The sequence below is a fragment of the Sorghum bicolor genome, chromosome 1 (assembly GCF_000003195.3).
Source record: "Sorghum bicolor cultivar BTx623 chromosome 1, Sorghum_bicolor_NCBIv3, whole genome shotgun sequence".
NCBI lineage: Eukaryota > Viridiplantae > Streptophyta > Magnoliopsida > Poales > Poaceae > Sorghum > Sorghum bicolor.
The window spans coordinates 7,577,558-7,598,358 of record NC_012870.2 but is presented as its reverse complement, the minus strand read 5'-3'; the positions used below and the strand labels follow the sequence as shown (position 1 = coordinate 7,598,358).

The 20,801-nt window shown below is 44.2% G+C and overlaps 3 protein-coding genes across 4 annotated transcripts; 1 reads left to right on the top strand and 2 right to left on the bottom strand.

Annotated features, from left to right (window-relative positions):
- LOC8085977 (pentatricopeptide repeat-containing protein At1g77405) lies at window positions 6,081-7,735 on the top strand. The gene has a single exon (XM_002466456.2). The coding sequence runs from the start codon at window positions 6,105-6,107 to the stop codon at window positions 7,383-7,385; it is 1,281 nt and encodes a 426-aa protein (XP_002466501.1). The 5' UTR covers window positions 6,081-6,104; the 3' UTR covers window positions 7,386-7,735.
- LOC8085976 (endoglucanase 10) lies at window positions 8,520-11,804 on the bottom strand. Its single transcript, XM_002463870.2, has 6 exons — window positions 11,429-11,804; window positions 10,635-10,942; window positions 10,018-10,482; window positions 9,656-9,791; window positions 9,412-9,584; window positions 8,520-9,324 (listed from the first exon to the last, which is right to left on the bottom strand). Exons 1-6 carry the CDS (start codon window positions 11,802-11,804, stop codon window positions 8,917-8,919), a joined length of 1,866 nt encoding a protein of 621 aa, XP_002463915.1. The 3' UTR covers window positions 8,520-8,916.
- On the bottom strand, window positions 15,874-20,698 carry LOC8060510 (putative rRNA methyltransferase YlbH). 2 transcript variants are annotated; one of them, XR_002451101.1, is made up of 10 exons: window positions 20,367-20,698; window positions 20,165-20,281; window positions 18,890-18,994; window positions 18,690-18,794; window positions 17,536-17,674; window positions 16,885-17,000; window positions 16,755-16,811; window positions 16,516-16,629; window positions 16,292-16,419; window positions 15,874-16,210 (listed from the first exon to the last, which is right to left on the bottom strand). XR_002451101.1 is itself a non-coding variant. In XM_002463869.2 (9 exons), the coding sequence occupies exons 1-8, from the start codon at window positions 20,601-20,603 to the stop codon at window positions 16,543-16,545; spliced, it is 963 nt and encodes a 320-aa protein (XP_002463914.1). In that variant the 5' UTR covers window positions 20,604-20,698; the 3' UTR covers window positions 15,874-16,419; window positions 16,516-16,542. The 2 variants fall into 2 exon arrangements, 1 of the variants encoding a protein (XP_002463914.1); XM_002463869.2 differs by having other exon boundaries at window positions 15,874-16,419.

Here is a 20,801-nt window from a genome sequence, read left to right as displayed (position 1 = left end):
CATGTACTGCTGCTAGTAGACTACTGTATAGTACTATTCTCGTAGGAGTAGTTGCCAACCGGCGTTGGCATGTTCTGCAGTTTATTACAATTAGTAACCTCAAGACACTTTATTTAAGGTTGATCATCTTTTACGGTAGATGTTTTTTTTTTCGAAAACACGTGCACCTATCTCATTAAGAGAAGAAGGAATGGTCAGTTACATCCTGGCGTTCTCTATGGCGAGATGCCTAAGGATACGCTGGAAACACACTTACACACAAGGCGCCGTCTTTAACGACGCAGCTTCGATGACTGTACTAAGTTGGCAACTAGTTTCGCTACTGGGAAAAGGCTACGCGACGTCCTAAGGCAGTAACACTCTCGCCAGAGCCCTGTACCGGTGGCGATCCATTCATCGCCCACCTCCCTGATCCCGAGCAGAACCATAGACGTAGTTGCGCTAACGTTGTCGAATGTCCTCTTGTTACTCTCCTTTCATAGCATCCAAGAGGCCAAAAGGACCAGCGCATCGAATCCCTGTCGTTGCGGCGTAGGAACCCTACACCGCGATCGTAACCACCAGTCTGCTAAGGTATCGTCATGCCGCGGGCATAGGTCAGCGAGCCCAACACGGCTGAGAAGACGCATCCAAACCTCCCGAGAGAAAGAACAGGAAATGAACAGGTGGTCTGATCGCTCAGGCTCTTGATCACAGTCTGTGCCTTCGCCGCCGCTCTACGGTCCAAAGCCTACCATGCATCGCCTCCCAGAAGAAAAACTTCACTTTGGGAGGTGAAGAAGCCTTCCAAAGCTCGATAGTCCTGGTGAGGTGAACGCGGCCAACGAAAAAGGCTTGGTAGGTTGAGGAGGTAGAGTATGCAACGTCGGGAGTCCACTTCCAGACCATCCTGTCCGGGATAGACGGATCAAGCTGCACCTCTAGAAGTATAGTCCAAAGGCGCACGAACTGAGACATGAACGCTGACGTCGAGGCAGCCACCGCGTGCCAAGCCTACTGTTTGTCCTCCAAAGCCTCCTTGACAGAGCGCTGACGCAGGCCACGCGGCACGGTGTTGAATACAACTGGCACTAGTTGGGAGATACGTCCCTATGGAAGCCATCTGTCCATCCAGAAACACGCTAGTTGTGTTTTGTTAATGATTTTACTGAAATATTTAATGCATTAATATGATTTGACAACAATAACAGTATGTCGCATACTATTATTAATCAAGAGGGCGAGATGTGGGCCGATAATCTTCTATCGATTAGCATCTTAGTACAACAGTACTAAAAACATCACGTCCCCAATCCCCTCTAGCTTCTCGCAGAATTGTTTGCAATTCGATTGTAATATTTCATCTTAATGAATGAAGTGTTTGTTCCTAAACCTTTCATTTCAATGAAACACGGGGGGCAACACGGGGGAGGGGCTCTGTTCATGAAAAAACTGTTTGTTCCTAAACACACACCCATGTCCCCAAGAAGATCCATAAATTACTAGATTCATCGATAAAGAAAAAACGAATTGTTGGATTTTATGATTATCTAATCGTCTAGAAATAAGATATATAATCCATGCATGATATGGCCTCATCCATCCTGATCAATCCATTAGTTGAAGAGCTGTTTATAATTATTGCTTAATTAGAAAAGATCCAAGGAAAATTAAATGTAAAGGACATGAATGAGATCAAAGGGATGGTCCGCTTCTCGATTTGACATAGATGCTCACATTTTTTCCTATATTTGTTCTAGGATTTAACAACATTAGTGTGTTGTTGTGTGGTTCTTCTTTGTAATAATTGGCCTGAGTCTATATTTGTAGATGAAGCCGGATATAAACTATCCATTATCTAAAAAAAGGATTTAACAACATTATTATTTCAATGATAGACAACATGCCCCTCGATGTGATATAACTATAGTGACCTTGCCAATCTTAAGATCTGTCGGTCCAATCTCAGTCTTATTTAGAGAAATGTCTATGGAGAGAATACATGCATGCTCAAGATAAACAGTTTGAGAAGAAACTCGAAAGTTAGAAATGTAAACAACTTTCAACTAGGGGTGGCTTGTGTCCATTAGCCCGGTGCTTAGTAGTTTGCCTCGTATATGAAGTTATTTTTCTTCACCATTTCAAGAGTTGTATGTGAAAAATTGGATCACTTTCGTTCTTGGTATTATTTGCGAAGTGATAACCAAAAGAAAATGAATCACATCAAAAAATAAATAAACAAGTGACACCTTCCACATGTCATATACTTTTCCCAAATTGTCTCTGGTCATCAGCTTGCCAACAACCATAATAAAATATATGGATTCTTAGACGAACATTAATATGCCATGTCACTCTGAAACGTACAACAGCATATAGCTAGAGATAGTCCAAAAATTAAAGCGAGATTTCCTCTGTTTGAACCTGTGTGCCAAACTCAACTTTTCTTTTGTTTAATGCTTTCTAAATTTCAAATTTTAAGTGTTTTGATTTTTCTAAATACATAGCCTGTGTTATGTTAAATTTATGGTTATCATTTTGTTCTTCGGGAACTAAATAAAGTCTATATCTTGAAATTTTAGTAACATGATGCCTTTTCTGCAAATGTGTTTTTTTAGAAAAGAAAATCTAACCTTCTAAACAGTTCGTACTTCCAGTGGAATGGTTTCAGTTCCGCCTCCGTCCTGTCATTCTTGCCTTTCGTACATTGCACATGGCTACATTCCTAGATGTTTACCCAACTTAATACGCATGAACAGTGGCGCTGAACGTGACTTTTTGATAGGAAGAGGACCAACTGGACTGATCCATGACAATACACAACTGGCCAAAAATGCAATCGCCTATGCATGCGCCAAACCAAGGATCATCCTTATATTGATCAAGTAGAGCGTGTGGATGAAAAGCTACACGACTTCCGCATGCAAGCATGTTTGAATCCATTAGGTCATTTCTAGTGGTAGGTTTCATTGCACCGGTTTCAAAGTACCACGTTATCTAAAAAGGTGTAGGGTGATCATGCACCTAAATGGATGGATCATGCAAAAGTTTAAGGCGTAACAAAAAAGAACTGTGCAAGCAGATTTTTTTTAAAAAAGAAGAAATCAGAACTATGCAAGTGCCAATTTTGCTTTTTTTTTAAAAAAAAAATCTTGCACGGATTTTTATCATCTCAAATTTAGCATGAACATAAACCTTGCATTATTGCTGGTCGGCCCTTTGCCGAGTGACTGGGCACTTGGCAAAGCCACATTTGCACTAGCAAAGACTTTGTCAAGTGTCGCACTCGACAAAGGGACCTCGGCAGAGATCTATCTAGTTTTTCTATATAAAATATCGGACATGTTTTGATGCATTTTTTTAATGAAAGCAACGGATATGTTCCTGTATTTACGCCCATACTGTTTTTATGCCGTTTGCGGACCCAACGATAGCATGGTCTGAAGTGGAATTAGCGAATCGCAAGTCGACAACAAATTAAAGCTATAATTCAAGGCTCGGAAAGGAACTAAGGAAGCGTCCTAGATATCTAACACAGTAACACCTTCACTGTTCCTAAATAAGACTTCTAAAAACACAACCTATACGTACCAACAAGAAAGTATGATGGCCGCGGGTAGCCAAGGAGATTGCAGTCAAGGAAAGGTTCATTACCTTGTGATTCCCAACAGTTAGACAACCCCTAACCGTCTAGTAAGGACACTTGGCTATTGGGTGAACTATTGCCGACTGTTTTTGGTTGACCATTAACCTACTATGTATCAACTATCAAATGGCCAATAGATCAATCTTTTTCACACCGTACACTATAGTACATAGTAATTAGCTGGAAAGGCTAATGTAACGCACAAATATTTTTTGAATCAATACAATCTATATATTTGGTGGACTTGCGTTTCCTTTTTTAAAAAAAGTCATGGATCACTCATTGGCTTGTGTTAACTCAGGTTTTCAATTTCAAAATTCCAGGTTGAGATTCTTCAAGCCCAACTTCTGTTTTATTATAGTTTTCTTTAAAGTAAACTACTTTTATATTTCGAACAATATTTTGTAGAGTTGAAGTTTTTTAGCGATAAGTTATACTTTAGGCAACGTATAGCTTTGATTTTCATTGTTCTTCTAAGAATAGCATCGCAAGCATAGTCCATCCTCTGATGTTGATGTTTGTAACTAAACCAAGTTCTTGGTGGTGCATAAAGCACACGAGTGTGGTAGCTCATGATTGAATAGGCAACGGTACAAGGGAGTAACTATAACGAGTTACTTGTACTTGTACCTATAGTTGTAGCTTTTCCTGTTAGTCTATTACTGTACAACACAGGTTAATGCAAAGCTGATTCTGTCTTAATACAGGTGAACCAATGATGAATCAGGTCCTGTATTTATGTGCTAACATTATTTTTCTGATGTCAGCTCCCTAGAATATGTTGCCAATTTATCAACTCAACTAATGTGTTGGGAGCTTCTTCGAGAGTACTATATGTTCTTAGTTATTGTTTCAGTCTTTCCCATGTGAAATTTCTTCTAGTTGTCATATAGACCAATTTAATATTATTGTATTGGAAAAGTCTATTAATTTTGGAGCTATGGATTATTGATTTTCCTTTCTTATGTTTCCTTCCGAATGTAGTATACCAAGGAAGTTGACTGTTATTTCCCAATATCTTTCTTCCTACCAACAGTAGTACTAGTTGCTTTTGCAGTTTTAAATGCTTACTACTAACTCATTGATTATTCCATCATGTCTAACTTTTAGCTGCACGTAAAATGTTCAGTCCAAATCACATTTTTTATGTAATCCATGAAAACCCAATTAAAATTATACTTAGAAGTTTTCAAAAAAATTGAAACTATGCACACCAATAGTGCATCTATAGATGCAAACTGCCACAAAAATTAAGATTCAAACTTGTTTTATAAAAATTCATATGAAAATAATAAATTTCATTTGCATATGCACTAGAGGACAAAAATTCAAAAATTTTGTCCTCTAGTGTATATGCAAATGAAATTTATTATTTTTATATAAATTTTTGCAAAATGAGATTGAATGTCAAATTTTGTGACAATGCACATCAACACATGCACTCGCAGTATGATTTTAATTTTTTTTAAACTCCTAAGTATGGTTTTGCAAAGGGTTTTCACGATAGCGAAGATGTGGTTTACAGTGAATATTTGCCACACATTAGTCGTTGTCCCATCAGATGTTTGGAAACATGCATGAAGTATTAAATATAAACTATTTATAAAACTAAATGCATAAATTAAGACTAATATAATTTACAAATAAATTTATTAAGTCTAATTAGTCTATGATTTAATAATACGATGCTACAGTAAATATGTGTTAATGACATATTAATTAGGTTTAATAAATTTGTCTCGTGAATTACTAAGAACTTTTTATTTTTTATTACTATCCAAACACCCCATATAACACTCATTCGAACATCTCCTAAATTTTCCCTGCATCCAAACATCCCATTGAATCTACGAACTAGCTGCAGGCCCTCCTACGACATGTGCCAATACTACTGATGGCCATCTTGCTATTCTTTTTTTCTTGTTGGTTGCACTTGCACAGAACGTTCATGTTGTAGGAGGGCCTGCAGAGTTCATGGGTAAAAACAAGTTTATCTTTATAGGGCAACATTACTGCAAGAGACTACGGGGCTGTTTAGTTCTAAAAAATTTTGCAAATTTTTTTTAAGATTTTCTGTCACATCGTATCTTGCGGTATATGTATGAAGTATTAAATATAGATAAAAAATAACTAATTGCATATTTTATCTGTAATTTGGGAGACGAATCTTTTAAATCTAAGTAGACCATGATGAGACAATAATTGTCATAATACAAATGAAAAGTGTTATAGTAGTCATTTTGCAAAATTTTCTGTAACTCAACAGGGCCGACTACGATGAGGATAGAGAAAACTATGGCCAGATGATTATGGAAATTATGATGAAGACTGGCTCTGAAGGCCTAATAATGATTTGAAAAGTGATGATCAGGAACAGGAATGACGAACAGGCGATCAGGGCAGTACGCAGTCGGCACTCGCAGTAACCTTCCCGCTCAAAACCCAGCGAATTCAGGCCCAGCCCAACCAGTAGTTTCCCATGTCCACCCCCTCCTCTGGCTCTGCCCCGTCGCCGCCATCTCCTTCCCCATCTCCGTCCCCGTCCCCGTCCCCATCCCGCCTCGTGCCGCAGCTCCTGGTCGCCCTCCTCCAGCACCGCCGCTTCGACGCCACGCTCCGCGTCTCCCCGACCTTCCCCGGCTTCTCCCCGCACTCCATCGCAGCCTTGCTTCATGCCATCCCGCGCCTCGTCCTCCCGCGCTCCGCGCGCCGCCTGTGCCCGCAACGGCCGTTCCCCGCCGCCTCGTCCCCTTCCAGCCGCCGCCTCGCCGCCGCCCTCACCCTCGCCTTCCTCTCCTGGTCGCACGACCACGCCCACGCCCGCCCCGTCCAGATCTCCGAGGCCCCGCTCCGCGCCGCGGCGCTCGCGCTCACCCGCGCCCACGCGCTCTCGCCGCTCTTCCGCCTCCTCCGCGCGCACGCCCCGCTCGTCTCCACCGCCGCGCTCACCGACGTCATCCGCGCGCTCGGGGAGGAAGGGCTCCCGCGCCACGCGCTCGCCGCGTTCCACCGCATGCGCCAGCTCCGCTGCGCCCCTGACGCGCAGTGCTACAACACCTTGATCGCCGCGCTGTGCCAGAACGGGCGGTTTAGGGATGCCCGGTTCCTGCTCGACCAGATGGAGCGACCCGGTGCGCGCTGCAAGCCTGACACCTACACGTACACGGTGCTCATTTCCTGGTACTGCCGGATCGGGGTGGGCACAGGGTGCCGGAAGGCGGCGCGGCGGAGGATCTACGAGGCGGGGAGGCTGTTCAGGAGGATGGGGGAGAAGGGGCTCGAGCCGGACGTCGTGACCTACAACTGCTTGATCAATGGCCTGTGTAAAACGTACCGTGTGGACCGCGCCCACGAGGTGTTCGATGAAATGCTGAGGAAGGGGTGCGCGCCCAACCGGGTGACTTATAATTCGTTCATCAGATACTACAGTGTGGTGAACCAGGTGGACAAGGCTGTTGAATGGATGAGGGAAATGATAGCGAGGGGGCATGGAACGGCTTCAACGAGCACATACACGCCCATCATCCACTCCTTGTGTGAGAGCCGGCGTGTTATGGAGGCGAGGCAATTCTTGATTGATATGGCTGAATGTGGACATGTGCCTAGGGAGCATACATACAAGCTGGTGAAGTCTGCAATTGACGATGCTCGTGAGGATGCCTTGCCAGCAGAGCTATGTCAATCAATTGAGGATGGCATTACAGCAAGATTTCGACAGGTGATGCAAATTAAACCCATAATGCGACCAGTCACAAGATGATCTGAAACAAACGAGCTTATGGATAAAGCCGAATCTGTTTGCATGAGAGATGCTGGTCTTGCAAGAGAAGTGTTCTTGGTTGAGATATGTAGGATGTTAGTGGTTCATGACTACAAGCTAATATATGTGTAAACTAGTGCCAGCTGAGTGCTCTTGTAAGAAGGGAGGATTTGTTGTAAGGCCTTGCAAGCGAGCAGGCAATGAGACCACGGAGAAGTTTTGGGATAGGTAAACTATTTGTGGCTATAATAAAGTTTGTTTGCACATAAGGTAAACTATTTCTAAGAGTGTTCATCTTGCTGACCATTGACTAGGGAATAAGGATGCAAGCAGGTTTATTTGTGAATCCACAAATGGGTCATTTTAATCTGGTTTCAACCTGCAAATGGGGCACTTTAAGCAGGCTCCCGCGTGGAACCTGCTTAAATGGCCGATGTGTGGGTTCATGGACAAACTCACTTGCATACACAGTAGGGAATAATTGTTATTTTACATGCATTCTGAACTTTTTATGTCATTTAACTTCCTGGGATCATGTAGTTTGCAGAATAACTTGTGTAAAAATTGCCTTTCCTTTCAGCACTATGCATTGCAGTTTATCAGCACCACAACTTAAAACTCTGTTGTTTCCTGTTATCTAACCTGAGCCATCCACATGACTATTTTTATTCTCTGTTTTCTATCTTGATCATTGTTTACAAGACCTTGCATGAATCATGAAATTATGCTTTGTCTCTCAGCTCTACACATGTTTGATTTATCAGTTTGTTTGTCTTTGTTCGATGAAGTTCTTGTGTTCTCTTGCGATAATAGTTCGTTAACGGTTGTAAATGCCTTCCAATCCCTCAAGGAAATAAAAGTATTGTTGGAAATGCTTTCGTGGGAAGTCTAAGGTCATCATATTGGCCTGTTCGCTGCGGCAGACGCTGCAGCTGCCTACAGCTGTTTACCCCTGGGCAAGTACTGTAGCATGAACTAGAAACCTTGCAGCCGCAGCCAATGTTCACGGCTATAATTTCTGCACAAGTTCTTAGAGATACTTCTGCTTTGCTTCAGGCCATGCACAATGCAACTGCTATAAATCATTTTCCTATTCGTGCTTTTGCAATTCCCTTGTAATGTCTGAGAACTTAGTGAACATGTTTCCCTTGAAATAGGGATTTTTTAAATACAAAATAACAGGATCAAAATGAAGCAAGAGTATATGTCACACAAATTCTTTACTATGATGAAAAGTCACTCCTATAAAATAATTTGTAAAGGTGCCATTTCTACAAAAAGAACTTCACACATGAGCTGGAATGCCAATAGCAACAACACCCCCAAAAATTAGCTTCACGCGATGCACACAACTTCCGATCTATGTTTGACAGAGGATTTTATACTGATCTGTCATACGGGTACAGAAATACAAGCTCTATAAGCTTATGCTGTCCGCTTTCCTGTTCCTGGCCTTTGCTGTACCAAATGATCATATGTTTGCTCCACTTCCCTATTTGATGCTTTGGAAAATATTCAGAGGTCTGTCTCTTTATGGTTTCCATGCTGATGGCGGTGGTGGGGGTGTTGGGAACATTGGAGGAATTGCAGAGAAGATGGTGTTCTTATCAATGCCGAACCGTCCAGTTTTGATATCAGATATAGAAATCAGTGCTGCAACCAAACCAGCATTTGCTGCAAGAGTAGGCTCTGAGTAATTGTAGTTTGTGCGGACATCTTTGTAGCCATCATGCCTGTCAGGGCCAGCCACCATTGCTCCAACAAGGATATTAGGGTTTGCCTTTTTTGTATCCCTCCATTTGTAACCTCCTTTGCATCCATACTTGACGCCATTATGAGGTATTGATGCACCTCTGTGATGAGGGCGCTTCGGGTACTTGTTTCCAAAACCCACAACGTAGCTCATCTTTAATGGGTTCTTTCCAAGGATGTAATCAAGCTGCAAATTGAACAGATTTAAGTATCAATTCACTTTCCTTGCTAATGTACGTTGGGCACTTAAAGAGCATTAAGAACAATACTTTACCTGTGACCTGGCAAACTTGCGGAGGACTTCTGTGGTGTAGAAATTAGGTCCACAGTACCACCCAGGCGTGTCTGCAGCTTCAAGATAATCACTGTATAAAGAAGCAAGGAAAGCTGCATTGACAGCATACTGAAGTGGTTGAGGCCTTCCATGGTTGAGTTGTATTAATCCTCCTGCAAAATGTTTCATTGCTTAGCTTTGTTCTGTGTAGCAAGAAAGAGAAACAAAGCGGGACATCACCAACCTTTAGTGAAGTTGAATGAATTGAATAGAGGTAAATACGAGCACATAACGTTGTCAGTTTGGTTGTGGAATGTCCTCAGTATTTCTTCGTAAGGGTACCCTGGACTTAGGAAGAGTCGCAGCCTGCTGAGAAGGACCTGGGATAAAGTAGAAACTATGTTAGTGATGATCAATATTCATTAGAAAGCTGCATTATCACACTGATAAGCCTTTTCTGATTTTCTTTGACAGTGCAGTAGTAGCTTGAGAAAGAATGAGTTTTTTCTTTATATGTTCAGCTTATACAAAATGTTTCTGACATGTATCAAGATCATACTGAATACTTTTATCGGATTCAGTGCCAAGAGTATGAAGTATGCTAACCTGAGCTCCTGGAAGTTTGTCATCCCAGGTAAATACTCCATAGTTTGGACTTCCAAACCAATAGGCTCCAGCATGCTTTGCCATTCCTGGGGCTGTGGCGACTGTGAGATATGAATTGTTCCCTGTGGCGAAGTACATCCACGCACCACCCCACACAAACTCATCCCAGTAGCTGGTGGAATTGTAGAAAATTGCCTGATCGGATCCATTGGGGCTGTATCGCCCGCGCTGCAGCCTGCCAAATTTGTACAGAGCTTTTGCACCTTTGACGAGCTTGTCAGAGTAGGTTTTGCTGTCCTTGAACACTATGGAAGCTGCAGCCAGGGCGGCAGCCATTTCAGATGCTAGATCTGAGCAAGAGTGACACTCAGTGACTGGCCTTTTGTAATCGATGTCCTCTGGTCTCATCCAGCAGTAATGGTCATTAGGCTGACTGCCACCTTTAGAGGTGTCACCTACACCCACCTGTAATAAGAAGTTCATATGGGAGTCAGTGGTCTGTTATCTGAAGACGTGTTGTAAAAAGGACATCAGAAGTGCACTGAATTGGGTGGATCTGCTGACCAATTTCTTGGGACAGAGCAAATCAGCCATCAAGATGATCTATGGCTACCAACCTGAGCGACAATCCTGTCTATCGTGTCGGCAGATGAATTGAATGTTTTGAGGATGTAGTCTGTTCCCCACTTGATCAGCTCCTTGATATGGTCGAGCTCACCGATGGCCTCATACTTAGCCCTGTACTCGATCACACTCCAGCTGAGCATGGTCATGGACCAGGCCATGGGATAGTTGAACTTGATGGCGTCCCCTGCATCGTAGTAGCCCCCAACCAAGCTCCGGCGGACGGTGCTGTCGGAGAGGCCATCCTTCATGCAGGAATTGCCCCTCCAGCTGACGCCATTGTGCTTTGGCAACGGACCGGCTGGCATTCCAGAAGACAAACACATCGTGAGTGAGCAGAGCAGGTGAAACAGAATTTCTGTCGGTGCACTCATTCTCTTCGTCAATTTTAATTGCTTTAAGGAATTCACAGACTTTGGTCTCTCAGTTTTCAGGTCAGAATGGGATTTGTGAATCTGGTGATTTCTTTTGTCCCCCACGTGGAGTCTGTTCGTGTTAATTATATGACGGAGTATATTGTCCACTGGGAGAGAAAAAAGGTCAGATCTTGAGCGCCCAAGTCATGCTAAATGCAGAAACGTCGAATGAAATAAGCGGTAGCCACCAACTCATCAAGCAACAAAGAGAGGCAAGAAATGGCATGGCGGACATCTCTAGCTGCCAGAACGATGTGCATGTCTAGGCAAAACCGGATCTGATGGCAGAATTCAGCGACAGGAGGAAAGGAGGAACTCGGAAGGGAGCTGTGCAGCAGCAGCAGCAGCAGCAGAAGAGAAATGAAACTCACATCGCTGCGCGTTGAAGAACATGAGCGCCTTGTGCAGCGCCTGCGTGTACTGGTCGGGGGGCGGCGGCGGGGGCCGCTTGTGCGGGACGAGCTTGACGATCATCATGATGAATCCGATGAAGACGCCGAGGCCGAGGATGGTGCCGACGGTCCACATGAAGATCTTGCGGTCGACGACGACGCATCCCAGGTCGACGTACTTCTTCTTCTTCTTGCCGGCCTGGTCGCCGGGCCCCGCCAGGAGCCAGCTCTGCTGCGTCTCGTCCAGCTGCCGCATCAGCGCCGCCCTGTCCAGGTCCCGGCTCCGGTCGTCATCCGTCGCCGAGTCGGCGTTGGAGATCTCCAGCGGCCCGCCCCAGGGGTCCCTCCCGAACATCCTGCCGCCGCCTGCTCTCCTCCTCCTCCTCCCGCGCCGACGCGGCCGCTAGCTCCTCCGTCCCCTGCCTGGCTGGGCTCGGCGGCGGCAATGCGAGTTCTTGGCGGGTGGGGGGCGGGACGGATGCACGACACGAGCGAGCTGGGGGACAGGCGGGTGCGCGTGCGGAGGCGAGTGAGTTATGGGAGATGGCAGGGCAGCAGTGCGGCACGGCACTGCGTCTGCGTGGGTGCTGTGCTTTGTTATGGCGTGCGATGGGGTGGAGGGATCAGGTAGGTGGTTGGGGCGTTGCTTTCCCCCGCCCGCCCGCTCGCCGACTCTTTGGGCTGGGTGAAGGTGATCGGTTCGGGTCTCGGGTGCGTCTCCTTTTCTCGTCTCTCCCTCTGTCGTTGCCGCTGCCCTATCGACCGACGGGTGGGTGGGTGGGTGGGTGCGCCGCGCCGGGGGTGGTGGACAGTGGGAGGCCACTCCACTTCACTCGTGGGGTCGGTCTGCTGCGCCTATGCGCGTCCGATGGGGGGGGTGGGCGCCGCTCCGCTCTCTGCGCCGCGGTGTCTATGCAGGTGCAGCCCCGCGCAATTGCGTGATTGCATGGGTACAAAAAGAGCTCGGTCGCGTACAAGAGGAGGCTCCCGCTCGGCAGTCGGTTGCCCGCTTTGAGGGCATTGCTGAGGCTCGGGCCCGAGTTTGTACCGATTCATACGGTACGAGATTTGAAGCTGCTGTCATGTGTATGTGTGCATCCACCCACACCCACCTGAGCTGCGCTGAGCGTAGGCACCGACGAGACGAACCCATCGAGCGCCCGTTGTTCAGGTCTCACATGCTGCTGCCTGTACTGTTTGGAACTTTGGAACCTGGCTAAGCAATTCACAGCATGCAGGAGAAACCGCGGTCCTCACCGCGGGGTAGTTGCAGGCTACTGTATTTGTATTTGGCCATTTTGGGCAATCATGTAATAAAAGGGAGGGTAGGTCTTCGTCATTAACTTTTGTACAGTAGTAGATCTCGGTGGGGGAGGCACAGTTGTTTCATTGTTTGTACGCGCCTCATGAAAGGAGTAGTAGTACGTGACAAAGGTAGATTGGGGCGCAATAATGCATGAAAGCGACGGCGTTATTAACTTGTTCCCATCTGCTTTCCTTTGCTTTGCTTTCCTTTGCAAAGCAGTAACCTGTAACCGTTCCTCAAAGGCTCGATGACGACGCATTTAGTGGTAGTACGGCTACACTAGGTATAGCACGCTCATCGCTAACCACCCGTTGCTGCTGGTTCTGACACTATTTTTTTTCTTTATGGTTTGCCCTTTTTCTAATGTGTAGTTTAACAAGAGCTGCTGCATTATGGGTCAGCAGGACTCAGGAGGAGAAGACGACACCAGTCACACCACTGAGCATGCATGTGGTGGAGAGGAAAATGGGAAAAGTGCGCTTGGCCTTGGCCCTACTACCTATGATGGTTATCCCTTTCTTTTTTTTCAATATAATAACCAACAGCCACCATTTCTTAATTTCACGCCCGGCATACGCATATATACTAGGACTACTAGCATTATAACTGCTTAGATATATATACATGTATTAAACTAAAACGAGATTCCTATTTATCTAAGTTGCCTACTAGGCTACGAGGTCCAACTTTGCCAATAATATCTAGTGCTTTCTTTTAAAATGTGTAGTCACATACTCTATGGTTTTAATACGGAGAAGCATTAATATGTTCCCCTGCAAAAGGAAACCAGGAGAAATCTAAGGTGCTGATTACACCATATATATGCCCGCAATGGCCGTGGATATACACACGTACTGGTGCCCGTGTCATGTGCTACTACTGGCGTGTACCGCACACTAGGATTAGGATTAGTAAGTACGATCGAGTAGTGTGAGAGAATTAGTCATTTCCTCCTGTGAAAAGAAAAGATTAGTTGCGCCCTAGGCGACTCTATGCGTGCAGTGTTGTGGCTGTTAGCAGGTGGCGTGGACGTGAGCCTGTGCGCACTTAATCGGTGAGGGGTCACACTCACACTCCCTCTGTCAATCGTCACAACTTGGGTTACGTTAATTAACGCGGCCTCCTGGCCAGACGGGGACTAACCAGCGGCAGCAGCAGCGGGGCAAAAAAGAAATTGGTTTTCTTGCTGTGGCGCGGAAATAAACAACGAGAGATCTGGGCGAGCTGTCGGTGGACTGCTGTCGGTGGCGGATTCCTTGGCGGGGCCCGCCTGCATTTGAGTGCCGAGGGACTCGTGTCGTCAGACGATCACGTGGTTCATTGCCTGCGCACGGCTGGGCTCGCCACGGCGCCACCTATACTACTGCTGCTTGCTCCGTGGCCGTTGCTCGCCGACTCCGAGAGAGTCCGAGTGCACTGAACCCCAAGCAGATTCGCCTGACGAGAGAGGAGGGGGGCAGAGGGCCGAGAGACCTGCTCCACCGCGACCATTTTCTCACCAAAAGGCTGCCAAGAATAGAACGGACGGACCGGATCACCAGGAGAAAAGGGGCGAGTGTTCCTGTGCTCAGTGTCATCAGCACTTTGTATGGAGCGCACTGGATCGAAGTGGCCTGACAAGCACATGCTTTTGGAATATGTACCATCCTTTTGTTCTCATTTCTCCGGAGTTGAAAAAACCGGGTACTGATTCTTTTGCTGAACAAGTTTTTTAATTCACGAGGAGAAGATTTGAAGACGACTAAAAAAACGATGGAAAGACAGCAATACTTACCACTAACAACCTATTGTTCAATTCATTTGAATTTACTTATCGAATCTATCAGTTATTTAACGATATTTTTTTACAATAAATTAATAAATAATATTTTTAATTATGACTTTCTAGACAAATGAATGAGCTCAGTTCAATGACAACTAAAAATCGTTGGACAATCGGAGAAGCGATAGAACCACAAAACAAGCACAGTAAAAGCGCACACACACTCTCTCTCTAGGACAACTAAGGCCTTGTTTAGTTTGCAAATTTTTTTGTTTTTTTGGTACTGTAGCATGTCGTTTTTATTTGACAAACATTGTCCAATCATGGAGTAACTAGGCTCAAAAGATTCATCTCACAAATTACAGATAAACTGTGCAGTTAGTTTTTATTTTCGTCTATATTTAATGCTTCATGCGTTCGACCAAAGATTCGATGTGACGGGGAATCTTGAAAATTTTTGCGAACTAAACAAGGCCTAAGGTTTGATCAACGGAGGCCAAAAATATATACACAAACTTCTAGAGCTATTTAAATCCACAACGCAAGCTAATACCAGCACTTCTCTTTCTCTGCTGCTTTGTTCTGCTGGTTCTGAAAAAGGCTGCCATCGCTCGCTAGCTAGAACACACTAGCACACTAGCTCGCCACAATGCATTTGCGGTTGATGCCCGACTCTTTTGTCAGATGAAGCCATGAAGGCTTCTGCAAGCCACACTGGGCTAAGCTCATAACATGGAACATCACCGTTGAGTTGGACAATGGGGCTGTAAGCCATGTAGGAGCCTTTGTGAAGCCCTAAGCCGCAAGCTGTTTTACCGCAGCAAGCCACCACAAAGCACAAAAGCCCTCACACGTTTCGAACACCAATGTACTAGCATCCAGAGAAAGTGACAAACGAGTTGCCATGCCACAACGCCAGGCTAACATGGACAGTACACGCAGAGCGTGTGATCAATCGATATTCCAAATCTAGAGTCTAAACTTGATCTACGGCAAGGTCATACCAAGACAACGGTCCTGGGAGATTAATAACCAACTGATCAGGGCCGGACTCGCTCCAAAGATGCAGGGACTGGGTGGATGGCTGGACTGGACGATGCAGCAGACCAATCGGCCGAATCATTTGACAGTTCAATGCTGGTACAGCAGCAACAGGCTCTCTAGCCTCAGCTATGAAATGTCACGTGTGCAGGTCTTGCTGCAAATGGAAGGAAAAAATTCGACTCATATACAGACGCCGGGACAGCCGGACTCGTACCGTGAAATGCAAGGAAGGATCAGGAGATTGCTTGCTTCGGATCGCTGCACTCGCGCATGTTTGGGTGTCTTTATCCTGCCAGCGATATCATGGAAGGCTGAGGCGCAAGGCTGTTGTAAAATACAAAAAGGTGAAAGGGAATGTTAATTGGCTACATCATTGGCATACGTACTGCGATAGAGTGCGTTAAATTATTGTTAACAGCCTAAAAGCTGAACCAGCGTACTGGATACATCTGGGTACTCTTCATATCATACTGCCCAGAAAACACGGGGTAGATAGAGTGATAGAAGTGTACAAGCCGTCAAGCCCCTCTCGAAGAATACTTGGCAGGGTAATCGCTTTTCTTTTCCAAAGTGTGCATGAAATGTACTTTGACGCTGATGCTTGGAAGGTAGAGAACCCTTTTTTTCCCCTCTTCTCGGATGTGGATCTCTGACCAGAAAGGAAAGAGAAATGTGAGCTCTCTGCGCTGTGCAAGTGATTCAGAGATAGACCCAGAGAACCAAGATCAACCGCCTTCCTATGCCTTGGTAGGTCAATATTTCTGGTACAAATGTTGAAACTTTAAACCTTGCCCAACCGTGATTTACACTTCTTCACGAGTGATGTTATGGTACAGAAAGCACTCTTTGTCACTACACCTGCATAGAGATTGTGAAGAATTAAGATAAAAAAATGTGCAAAGGTCAGTGTATTACTGTGATGAAGACCTAAAATTTGCACCAAGAACAGTATACCTTGTATGCAAACTTTGCCTGAACCCTTCACAAATCATCTCTTCTTCTCTTTTTCTCTGACCAAGTTGGCCCATATATTAGCAAGTTAGTCCTACCAAACCTCCTGTCAGCTATCTGCAGCATTTGGAAATAAGTGAGCAACTACAACAACCATCAAGAGGGCTAAGCACTACAGGATCCATGCTTAGCATTAAATCAAATCAGAACTTGAATGGAGTCAACGCAAAAGGCAAGCCCACCTTTATAAGGTTTCCGCAGGATTCAGCCATATCTGTTTTCAGTGGGTACTCAACTAGCTAATAACATAGATGGTGTCAGAAATGTGCATAGGGGAAAACGAGTTTGGTTTACATAACATGAGGAACTCACGATGAAGCAATCTTTTCCAACCAACGGTGACCTTGCAAGCTGGGCGAGTAGTGTGCTATAGTTGACCTCCAGATATGGTGGTGTTACACTAATATAATCAAAGGAAGGATATTTACCTGAGAGATATAAAGAGAAAGTGTTGGAGGAGAGAAACAATCTGTTAAAGAATCCAAATCACCCCGTTGCTATGACTTATTATATGAATTTATCAGTTTAACTCGTTACAGACCTGATTATTTAAGTCATTATGATTAAAATATAAAGGTGCAATTGTTTCTTGGATGCTAAGCAGACATTCTACCCCTTACAACGATATGCAAATCACTGCTAATAATCTAATATGTAGCTAAATAGCCATAAGGTATTTCCACATTTGCATTATCTGCACTTCTTCGTTCTACTAAGCTTTTGGCATTCATCCATGAATCACTGAATTCCATCTAAGAACAATGTTTACATAAACTGCAGTTTTCACATCAAATATCAATATGAATAAAATAATCAATAATTTTCCTAACAAATATCAGTATATTAGTTTCTGTATGATATTTGAGCATAGAATTTTATTGTACATTTGTTCACTCACAGCTGTCTGTTAATCTCATTGGCCATACCACAATAGTCATGCGTGTTTCCTAAGAAGATTCCTACCTTGAGATTTTTCGGCATTGGCCAAGAATTTTTCAACACGGAGCATATGTATGTGTGACACATCAATAAATCCAGTACACTCCAGATTTGGTTTGAGGACCTCAGAGATGACCCAAGGATCCATCTCAACAAAATGTGCCTAGATAAAAAAAAAGAGACAAACAAATATATGAATATATTGATTTGTCAGCATTAGCAGTTTCATGAACGTTTTATACACTTTTTATTTGTCAGCATTGAAATCAATCTCATAGCTATAAGACTAGATAAAAAAACCGACCAACCTAGGAGTTACTATGTGTCGCTGTAAATAAGAATAGGCAACCAAAATTCAAGTGGTCGAGGACTCAAACTTCAGTGGTGGGGATTGTAGGAGTTAGTAATGAGGAAGACTAAGCCCATTTCCTAAAATAGATCCTCATGCAACAATTATGGGAAAAATACATGGAAGAAGACTTCCGCCAACTCACATACACCTAGCTACGTTTCTTAATTATTCCCTCCATTCCAAATTATAAGACGTTTTGGCTTTTCTAGATACATGGCTTTAACTATGTATCTAGATGTATATCTAAGTGCGTAGCAAAAGCTATGTATCTAGTAAAGCCAAAATGTCTTATAATTTGGGATGGAGGGAGTATAAGACTAGACATCCCTTGAAAAGATCATCATGCATATTGAACATAAAAATACACTGCACTTGATGTGCTTGTGTGCATGAATGATGAACCATTGGCATGTATGCAGTAGTCCTTACTTGGATGTACAAAAACATCATAAGTAATTTGTCTTAAGGACCATATTGTTTTTTTCAGGATCTGCATATACTGATTGCTTCATAAAAAAATATTGAAATTTCACATGCTACCATCAATGATGAGTACAGTGCAAGGGCCCCATAAAGATGTTAAAAAAGAGGTGGTAAAGAAATACTTCTGTACCAAGCACATATGTATTTTGCACACCAGGTCTTATTTTGCACTAGAGGATCCCTGCCCCCTCCTAACGAAATCTCCATAGACATATTCCATAAGCTTATTAGAATTGTGATGTTAACACTAGAAGAGGTAATTAGATGAATGGGTGCTTTGGGATTATCTGCATTCGTATCTAGACTATCATGACTGAAGTTTCATCATGAGTTTTTGGACAACCTCTGAACATCCTCGGCTCATAGCTTCAATTCCAACGGATCCAGTGCCACTATACAAGTCTAGCCACCGACCTGGTCTGAGCGAAGCAGGAGAACCACCAGCTGACTGCAAGTGGTAGTTATGAGTCAATGACGGTATACGAGTAAATCAAAAGGGAAACAATGATTAAAGTGACATCAACAAATCCAATAGATGGATACTTGTAAAATGTCAAAAGCTGCTCCTCGGACAACTTCCATCATTGGACGGACATTCCTATCTTTGGGTGAAAGTAATTTTCTTCTGCGGACTTTTCCGCCTAGCACCTGAAAGAAACATACATACTTTGAGTACCAAAGTAGTTCATTTCGAAATAACCACTTAACTAAGTTTCAAAATAGATGCGGAAGAGGCCCCTATGCCAGTTCTAATTCTTAGAAAATATCATGTAAACCAGTGACGTTTTTGTGGAAAGCATTGGCACCTAAACTCAAACAGTTAAAGATTAATTCCAGCACACAACCCTGTTTACTTGTTTAGACAATAAAAATGTTGCTCCACAAATCTGGCATTACAGATTACTATTAGATATGCATGCATATAACTAGGACAAGCAACAAACATTTTTTATTTGGAAAAACACATTTCAGGCTTGTTGGAAAAAGAAAAACAGAAACAAGCATAACCTTTTTCTTACAAGCATAATAGCACATCAACAGGTGGACACCCTTTTCTCAGAAGCTGCAACTTTTCACATAATCCACACAATGACAAGATGGGAGAGAAACTGCTTTCAAGCTCAACAGTTTGTATGGCTTATATATAAATCACTATAAGGTCCATGGCATGTGATAGGTGAAGATGCATCACTGTTACCAGCTGAAATCTGATAGTATTATTTTCTTAAAGAAAGGAGCAACATATGTTAGTTAAATACAGAGATACTAATCATTATTACCATTTACCCACAGTCTATCAATCAAAAAGTAGCGCACACTTGAAAAGTTGAAACAGATTTTTAGATTTCTCAGAACAAATGGCTGATTAATTACATAGCTCATGTGTGACACTCAATTATAACAAATATATGCTGATCTTCAAATGTATCAGGTCTAAAAGCAAAACCCCTTCCACCTAGATGAATCAGTGCAGGCTGCATACAAACGGATACAACAGATATGCAAATCGAACTATCTTAATCCATGTCACTAGCACCATTAAAACAAATGGCTGATCAATTACATATCTCATTGGGAACTATAAACTACATGCCCTACACACTGATCTTCAGATTGTTTTCCTAAAAGCGAAGCACCTTGCACCTTAATGATAATGAATCAACGGAGGCTGCGTGCAAATGGATGCGATAGACATGCAATTCCAAGAGTTGCACTAAATGGAATCGAATTTTTGTGTGATTCTGAAGAGTACTAGATTGATATAACTGCTGACATTACATTACACGACCAAAACAAAGGAACAATTTCCGTCCAAACCTGAAGCATTTTGTGAGTCTCCCGAGGCTCCGCCGCCTTCGATGGGGTAACTACTGCTTCCGCAGTTTGCTCCCCTCTCCCCGACTGCCGCCGCCTCCGCCTGTCCCTCTTCTCTTGCTGCCCCCCAAAAAAATACCACTCGAAATCACACCAATCCGCAGCGACAATCATTACGACTAAGGTCAAACTAATTCAAACGAACCCTTGGGTCCTCCCCTGCATCTTCCTCGAAGTCGTCTGGGTTGAGCCCGTATCGCTCCAGGAAGCGCCTGCGCTCCCTCGCCGCCGCCGCGGCGCCCGATGGTGCCGCGGAGGCTGCAACGGGAAGACGGCGAACGGGGGTTCGAACGGATACGTGCTTAAGCTTAGCAGGGTCCCGGGCCATAGGTCCGGGAAGAGACGGACGGAAGGGTGAAGCTGGCAGAGTGGAGGACGCCATCGGCGAGGAGTGGCGCGAGCACGGACGCGCCCCCTCTTCCTCCCTCCCGGCGGACCAGAAGAGATAAGAGAGATTTCCTCGCTGGGAAACAGAACTAATCACCGTTCATCTGTTCTCGACTGTCCGATCGTATCTGGACGGCCAAGGTGAACAAACTGATACTGTCCCAATGACAGTGGGTCATACATGTCAGTGAGC

Coding starts and splice junctions, on each gene's coding strand:
- LOC8085976 (XM_002463870.2), bottom strand. CDS start 11,804: ATGTTCGGGAGGGACCCCTGGGGCGGGCCGCTGGAGATCTCCAACGCC. Junction 10,943..11,428: donor GTTCTTCAACGCGCAGCGAT/GTGAGTTTCATT, acceptor CTGGAATGCCAG/CCGGTCCGTTGCCAAAGCAC. Junction 10,483..10,634: donor TAGACAGGATTGTCGCTCAG/GTTGGTAGCCAT, acceptor TTCTTATTACAG/GTGGGTGTAGGTGACACCTC.
- LOC8060510 (XM_002463869.2), bottom strand. CDS start 20,603: ATGGCGTCCTCCACTCTGCCAGCTTCACCCTTCCGTCCGTCTCTTCCC. Junction 17,001..17,535: donor CAATGCCGAAAAATCTCAAG/GTAGGAATCTTC, acceptor TATATCTCTCAG/GTAAATATCCTTCCTTTGAT. Junction 16,630..16,754: donor CCTGCGGAAACCTTATAAAG/GTGGGCTTGCCT, acceptor CAAATGCTGCAG/ATAGCTGACAGGAGGTTTGG.
- LOC8085977 (XM_002466456.2), top strand. CDS start 6,105: ATGTCCACCCCCTCCTCTGGCTCTGCCCCGTCGCCGCCATCTCCTTCC.